This window comes from Haliotis cracherodii, unplaced genomic scaffold (genome assembly GCF_022045235.1).
Source record: "Haliotis cracherodii isolate W230 unplaced genomic scaffold, xgHalCrac1.p SCAF_19, whole genome shotgun sequence".
Taxonomy (NCBI): Eukaryota; Metazoa; Mollusca; class Gastropoda; order Lepetellida; family Haliotidae; genus Haliotis; species Haliotis cracherodii.
In genome coordinates, this window is record NW_027266274.1 from 1,612,431 (window position 1) to 1,621,341 (window position 8,911).

The window sequence follows — 8,911 nt, forward strand, 5'->3', positions numbered from 1 at the left end:
ACAAGGAGAGGGAAGAGAACAAGGAGGGGGAAGAGAACAAGGAGGGGGAAGAGAACAAGGAGGGGGAAGAGAACAAGGAGGGGGAGGATGTAATACTACAGAGCAAAGAGGATTCAAATGAGAAGAATGTGCGTCATCGTCAAGTTCCTCAGCCTCACCCACAATGAAGCCAGTAAAGCCTTGAATGTCACCCATTAATTATTTCCAGCTTTCCCAAGTTTGTTTGTAAACACATCAGTTTTTGAACTAATCAAGTGACAAAATAAAACCCAACAAACATCCCAGAAAGTATGAAATCATTTTGGCCTGGACACACCAAGACACTTCAATCATTAGGGGTGCACCTTCCATATACACTGTTTCAAGATTTGAATGATGGAGGATTAATTGGAAACTACACAGTAAATGTTCAGATGTGCAGGTGTGATTTAGATTGTGGTTTCCAGGAATTTCATTTGGAACTGACAGTGTTACTACAACTGTATTCCTTCTTAACCTAATATGTTACCTCTGATAGTAGTCACTGCTGGTTAATTTGATAGATGAAAGGGTTGAGCCCTTGTAGACTAGATCTACAAGTATACAGCTAATTTAAACGATACATGACTTGTCCTGTTAGGTTCTTTATGAAGTCAAGTCTTGTAATCTAATCAGTCTATGAATAATACTTCTAAGAAATTGTCACTGATGTCAAACCAAAACCAGCAACAAATGAAACTATTTGGAACTATAATGTGTGATTAAGTTCATGTATGGACATTGATAACTGAATACAATGACAAATATAGCTCAATGTTTTTTAAACTTTTAGTATTTGTGCTTGTGCAATATTTTACAGAATCTCATGGTCATGTTACAGGCCTTCCAGCTTGTACACAGAGGACCCGTGTGTGTCATCTCTAGAGGTTGTCTTGCTAAGTGAGATGACTATATCAATAAGTACCATACTGTCCTGTTTATCCAATGAGCCAGATACGTTGCAGATTGCCAAAGTTGTGTTCCTGCTTCTTTTAGTAGCATTGTAGTAGTTGTTGTTCTAGGTGGTAGTGAACTATGTCTGTTTGACTTGTTTGTGATGTGAATAGAACAAGATGTGCAATATGAACAATTCCCAGTAAACATTATGCAACCATAAATTTTTAAATTACTCGATTCTGATTGGTTAATGAGAGGTATCAAATCACGATAACCATGTCTTATTGAAACAGACAATTTGAAGCCTGTGTCACCGTGGAAGGTAATATTTGTAGAAAAGTATTTCTTTCTCAATCATTGTCGGAAGGCATATTTAAATAATTATACGTACAATTATGAATTATGTGTGGAAAAACATTTTAGGCAGAAAAATACAATAGAAATGGACTAAACAAGTGTATTTTGAGTTTTTGGAACACAGAGGGGTAGCCATTTGGTGGCTTTCTACAACCGACTGTGATGTCAAATTTTCTGCATCACAATGTGTGGTGTGACGCCATAAAATTGATATGTGATGTAAGAAGCTTGTGAATTTCGCTTAGTTTTCTTTAGGGGTGCACTCTTCATGTAGGCTAGGGAAGTTGCTGTGCTTAACACTTTCAGTGCCTGTTTTTTGTGCAAGTAAGGTATACACTTGGAAACAAACAATTTGAGTATATACAGCCCCAAACTTTGTTTATTGTTTATTTTCAGTGGTTCATGAATTCAATACGATAACCCACTCAAAATATTGAACTCAACCCACTCAATGTCGTGGCTAACACCAAAGAGTTCACATTATTTTTTGTCATTGTAAAATGAAGATAAACACACTGTGCTTACAATGTTGAACTAGGTGATCTGTACATTTAATTGCATGTTCTGTTCATGTTCAAATTCAATTTAGTGCAGTGCTAAATATACAGGTACCCATGCTTCACTTTGACAACATAGTATGTTTATCTCCTAATTATCACTTATCTATTACTTCTCTAAATCACATCCCAAATAAAACCTTCTTCTCACCCTTGGTAGATCTAGCCAATAATATAGCTAACACTTGCTATGAGGGATCCAGCATTGGTAAGTTCTGGGGCTATGGTTTTTATTATAAGGGACAAAAAAACAATGCAGAGAAACAACTATGTATTTCTTCATATTCATGATTTGATCCCTTTACTTCATGCCCAACCCACACAGGCACACGTGCAGCTGCTGCAGACTGACAGTGCAGCACTACCTTTATGAGGGTCTTAGCAACCTTATGGTGCATGGTCTCCTTCTGATTGGTAACTTTTGTTCTCTGTCCTGAAACAGCTGAAGAGATTGTCTAGCTCCAAAAGAGAACTCTGGAAAAAAAATAAGAATGTCCCTACAGAACCACAAGTGAGTAAGTGGCCGTAAAATGACTAAGTTTTGTTGTGGTTCAATGAGGATATAAGGACGATGCTGAAATGACAATGCCAAGACTGCTGAAATTGGTAGGGCATGTAGTACTATAAGTGCACTCAAGTTTGATAATTTACAACAAGGACTTAGTTTCTTAAGTAACAAGTGTCAAGTATGTCTTTCTCTTAGACTTAATTCATAACTTCGGTCATTTTTTACAATGTTTTGAAGATAGAAGAATTTTTTACTCGATTGTCTGCTAGTTGTTGTGATACCTTGCATGGCATCACTATGTTTGTCACACGTTTGTCATCATGGCATTGTTCTTTTATGTTCCTTTGAAGACATATTGATGTCATACTGTCTTTCAAATCCAACAGACCATATTACACAGCCAATTGATACTAAAAGTATTGAGAACTTAAGACAGACACATTTTCCTCCATGGCTAATATAAATGAATATCTTTCAGGTGACTCAGAATGTGACTGGTGTGCACCAGTGGAATGGCATTATCAGGTTTGCTTCAACATCTATGCAGGCAGATCTATGATCCAAATAAAGCCTTATATTGGTTGTAGACTAACAGTTCGTTAGCAGACTTTGGCGCATCCTGGCAGAATGTCATTGCCTAAATATTTTACTATTCATGTATGAGGCACATCTTGGACCTTTGTGTTGCTGAGGTTAAATGTATGAACAGGGCAACATGTTGCTAGGATAAGATCATATTAAACTGCTAGAAGTGGATGTATTTTTTATAAATGTGTATTTATGTAGGAAAGATAATGTGTGTGAATGTACTGTTATTTAGGATTTGTTAACAAAGTTGATTGTCTGTCTTAGGAAATATGTTTGAAAGACTGTAATACCGTTTTAACATATGTGATGTAGATGTGATGATTTAATGGAGTTAATGGATGTTAAGCTCACCTGACCCAAAGCCAAATGAGCTTTAGTCATGGCCTGCTTGTCTGTCTTCAGTACCTGGTAACCTCATCTCCTAAGTGCTAAGAAACAGTGAAGTAAGAACTTGGCACGCTTGTTCCCACCAGAGGTAACATCTCAACAAGACAGCAGGGTAATGTCTACATTGTAGTTCAGCTTGACATATATGTCCTGCTTTTTGTGATATTTAAATATTGACCTTTATTTGGCCACTCTGAGCATGTCCTTCCTTCTGTGCACTCGCAGATGTGTGCACATCTCTGAAACTGCTAAACTGGTGAAGCTGAAGTTAGGTAGGCAATTTTCTTTTGATGATGAGACACAAATTGTGGTATGTTGCTCATTATACAGGGTTTGTACAGGATTTCAGTTTTAAAATTCAATGCCTTTTCTCTACAAGGCTCCCTCTCCAAAATTCAAGTTAGTGCAAATTTATCAGTATATGCCAGGTACATTCACCACCATTATCACAGGAAAACATGGGTCACTTTGAGGACTTTCTGTTCTATTATGGATTCAGGCATACAGATGAATCTAATGCACACAGCCAGTTATTGGAAGTCTGGTCCAGACTTGGTTATTTATACAGTTATATAGCTGGAATATTGGTGACTGCAGCATTCCACAAGCAAAACACTTGTGTACATACCGGTATTACATGTATTCCACAATAGGTAACTGTTTGTTGGTAGTTTGTAACAGGTTCTTTTTCCAACTCTAAATGAACATATTTATGTTTATACAATTTACTTGCAATGGGTATTGAAAAAGGCAATTACAGAGCTTTCATGGCATATCCACTTTCAAAACAAAGTTTGAATGCAGTATGTTGCAGACAGCAGCATAAAATAAAGTTGTTTTGTGCACTATGTTGTATGAGGAATAAAGTATTTATTTCTGCATGTTTATTTGATTTTGACTATAGTTTTTGAATCTCTGTTACCTTGTCACTCACCTGTGGTGTCTCAATCACAGACTTTTGTCCAAAAATGTCCTTTCTTTTTGTGTCTTCATACAATGTTGATTAGCAATATATGGTATGCCCAGAGGCCAAATAAGATGTGTCTGTAAATAATTAAGTCTGGACCAGACAATCCAGTGATGACATGCTTCAACCAAGTCAGCGAGCCTGACCACCTGATCCCGTTAGCCGTCTTTTACGGTAAGCATGGGTTATCTGTCAAAAGAGTTACTGGATAGAAATTGAGGATGTATGTTGTGTAGAAAATGTTTTTGTGTGTGTATTAACTCATCTTCTTGTAGGACCTTTTGATGTTCCAAAATATCAGGTGAGCTACACAGCCTTATGGCTCATTTTTTTACCAAAATAAAATATTGTGTAAGAATCTGATTGGCTTGGACTTGGATTTCATCAATAATGACACTTGTATGACAGGAAATGGAAAAACCTGTCATGGGAAGGTCGTGGTATAAACTTTACTGTGGTAGTTATCTGATAACAATCCTTGTTACCTTTACAAGTTGTATTTATTCATGGTTTTATGAATGTCTTTACAATACATATGTGTTTGTTATTTATTGAATAAGAACTTACAAATTCAGACATGCTCAGTTCAAAGCAGCATTATGTCCCTATTATGTAAAATGATTTGAGCGACAGTGATCAGGAGGGCTGCTTAATATGTTTTTCTCACATTTGATCACTGCTGCACCACACACTTCAGACAGATATTTGTGACCTCATTCCTGTCTTTTCTCAAATATTGTCCCGATAAATATGTTTCCGGATATCTTAACCTCCCCTATCCAAATTCTCAGGCATAACTCAGGCATTATGTAATGCATACTATCTTTATTCAAAACATTGTATATGACAAATCCATGTTTTCATGTTTGGTGTCTGCAACAATTCTGATGGGTCAATTTTTTCTTTTAAAATGTCACAAATTATTGTCTAAAGTCACAAAAAACTCAAGGCTAGTTTTATGATTAGTATTCTTATACTGACAGATTTCCTTCTTTTCCTAGGTTGGCTGGCAAATGTTATTATCTCGCAAATGTGTACTGTGCAGCCACTCTGTCACCTTTTCTTACTGCATGTATCAATGTTTATTCAGATTGTAGGCCATCCAGCCCTTAGTTCACATAACACATTGTGTTAGTACATAATTCAGCTATATGTCCCTATAAATATTATGCACACATATCAAGACACAGTCCACAACAGTCCATATACTGACATAGATACAACACAATATGTGTGTATGTACAAGTATATATATTTATCCTATAATGGGTAGGTGTCTCGGCAAGATACAAACGATATCCGTTGGGGTCATAAGGTGCAAATATCAAAAGGAGGGACTACTTTCACTGTTTATTTGGTGATCGAATTAACCATCGGGAATCTGGAGAAAATCCTGGGATAATCATTATGAAAAGAATAGTCTGATGTACTGAAGATCAGTGTCTAACTGTGATGTAGCTAAGGCATTTTACAAGTTTTGGCAACTTTGGAGATATAAATTGAAAAACAATTTTGCATTGTGTACATCTGACTGCACTTTGTAACGTTAGGAGAGGTTGACTGTTAACAACATCTGACTGTGGCGCTGACGTCTCAGACTAGGGTTGGGTGTAGCTTCCCTTTGATAAAGGGCAGTTGCTCTATTGGACAGACATGGATTGCCGCGAAAGCAAGTTTAAACAATTTGTGTAGGCAATTGTTGTTTTGCATATATGGAGTTACGCCACTGTATGAGAAACAGGTTCAGTTGGAATTGCCCGACTAACACATCACTTACCCTCTGACATAATACACATTAATGCGCACATTCCAGGAAAACTTGCAGTGTTTGGGAGACGGAAAGAGATTTTTAAGCACAGAATTGAAGAATGACATCATATGATAAAGAGGTTATCACGCTTGTGTGTTTGGGGATGGTAAATATCCTACATTAGGAATGAACACTCTGTATTTAGGTCGCTAGACACAATGTTATTCCCCAAACAGGATAGTTAACAACACACAAGCATGATTACTTCTCTGTGTGCGTATGTGCTGTACGAATGTGTACATGTTATTCCCAATACAGGATAGTTAACAACATCCCCAAACACACAAACTCTCTCTCTCTCTCTAACATAGATTTAAGTTGTTGGTATAATTCTAGTTTAATGTTTCTGTAAATTTGAGTTCATCTGAATATGAACTTCTATAAGAAGTTGAAAGAAGGTTTGTAGAAATGTATCTGCACATCCTACAGATTGAGCAATCCAAACATAATAACTGCCTGATGCTGCCTGCCAAAGTCCTTCTGCCGGCATTATAAAGGTTGATAAGCATACTGTAACATGTTCTCAGGTATCTATCTTCTGTCATATGTTCTAGTTTTAACCAGTATGAAATACATCTCTTCATTTAGTGAACTGCTAGAGGAATTCTTCCAAGCTGACGAGTACAGCTTCGATGCTTGTTTTACTACCAACACCCAGTATCTGTTTACAAAAAAATAGGTGAATTTTCTCAGAATTCTGGTATCCCATGTATTTGAGCCATAGGTGAAGATTGGTACTACCATTCCATTAAACAGGAACGATGACTATTCAATATCAATGTTGTGTTTACGGATGAAGGATGCTTTTCTTGCTTGTGACAAATGTACTCAATGATAAATTCAATGAGAACACACATGGAGACACTTATATTGAGGTACTGCCACTTCTCAGGGCTCCTTACCGTGCCGCTTCTAAATACAATGACTTTTGGTTTATCTTTGTTCACTTTCATTTAAAATTTATTACAAAAGTCACTCAGAAGGTCAATCAGTAGTATAAGTAATGACAGTTCTGTCGCAACTCCACTGGAGCCAGATTTATATACCTATACTGCTACTACAGAGGGAATTTTTTATGCAAAAATGATGATGCGATTCAACGATCGTCATGATTCGTATTAAAAGAATCATCAATATTGATTAATAATGGATAAAATTTACTATAGCCCACGAGGATATTGGAAAGGTATAGGAGCAATACAAAAATTAGCCACTGCCGCTAATATATCTAAAGATGTGGCCAAGGATTGGCTAAAGAAACTAGCGATTTGGCATATATACTTACCGGCACCGCGTTATATCCCGAGGAAGAAGTTCATCAGGCTGACCTTTTGTTTCTTCCCCATGATAAGGTAAGACGCAAAACGTATAAATACGCTTTAACTGTAGTGGATGTGGCTAGTCGCTACAAGGAGGCTGAACCATTAACCTCGAAAGATTCAACAGAAGTAGCTAATGCACTGAGCTGCATATAAAAACGGGGACCACTAAAATGGGCCAAGTTATTTCAAGTAGATCCTGGTCGCGAGTTTATGGGATTAATAACTAAACTATTAACAAAGCACGATGTCGAAATCAGGCGTGGTGAAAAAGAGGACCACCGTAGTCCAGCTATCGTTGAAAGATTTAACAGGACATAAGCGGAACGTTTGTTTGGCTATCAGTATGGGATTGAAATGAAATCGGAATGATTAAGATCAACCGAATGGGTGACACGATTATCAGCTGTTGTATCAGTACTGAATAATGAAGTAATAAGATTAATCGGGAAAACCATCCGATGCGATTAAAATGAAATCTGTGACTTCCGAATCTTCAGCACCGAGGAAAGGCAAAGAACAAAAACTTCCGGATAGGATAAGCGTAAGATATTTATACCAGGCCGGTGAACTCAAAGGAGGCCTACGTCACGCAACCGATTCGATTTGGTCCCTTAAGATATATACCATCAGTCGGTTGGTTATGAAAGAAGGAGAGCCTATTCTTTATTATCTTAAAGATGGACCGGGCAGGGGATTTGTACGAGAAGAGTTCCTCATAGTTCCCAACGATACAGTATTACCACCATAATCATAAGCATAGGTAGTGACACCATCCTTATCAATCCATCTCTTGTAACTAAGGGGGATAATGATGTCGTGTTCATTCTTAATCCATATATGCTTAAAAGAGTTCATCTCTTGTTTGAATGTTCTACCATTGAATGATGCTTCTTTATACTGTTCGTGTTTGATATGCTTTTTTACCACATACTTCTTAACACCCTTAGCTTTTCTTATCTCTCCATTATCGGACTTCTTTATAGAATACATCTTAGGTCTTAATCCGACATACTCCGCTATAGGGGTCCCAGCACATTCATCCTTCATCTTACCTAACAGACCGCCTCCGTGGTCTAGTGGTAGAGCGTCCGCCCGGAGAGCGGAAGGTCCGGGGTTCGATCCCCGACCGCGTCATACCAAAAGACGTTAAAAGATGGTACTTGTTGTTACCCTGTCTGGCGCTCGACATGAAGGGGCTAAAACAAGGACTGGTCGGCTCGGAGTCAGTATACTGTGTCTGAGTGGGGTATTCATGTTAAACTGCGGCATGGTATCTCAGTGTGCTAGCACTATAAATCGGTATCAGTCCGGACTAGTACAAGCAGCCACACAAACACACACACGTACATGCACGTCGCTATATAAGTGCAATAATCTTGGACGCGACGTTAAACCCCATTTCACCTCACCTTACCTAACACCTTTTTATTTACTACACTGTGCAGTGGATTATCTTTAGGGTAATCGCTCGTGTCGTACATATCTATTTTTTCTGCCATA

The 8,911-nt window shown here is 37.8% G+C and overlaps 1 protein-coding gene across 1 annotated transcript in view; it reads left to right on the forward strand.

Moving 5' to 3' along the window:
• The window catches only part of LOC139466656 (resistance to inhibitors of cholinesterase protein 3-like), a 55,728-nt gene extending 50,950 nt beyond the window's left edge, over nt 1-4,778 (forward strand). The window contains exon 7 of the mRNA XM_071248245.1: nt 10-4,778. Within this exon, the coding sequence (XP_071104346.1) occupies nt 10-167 (158 nt within the window). The 3' untranslated portion in view covers nt 168-4,778. The remainder of the gene's footprint in view (nt 1-9) is intronic.
• Nucleotides 4,779-8,911: the final 4,133 nt, after the last annotated feature.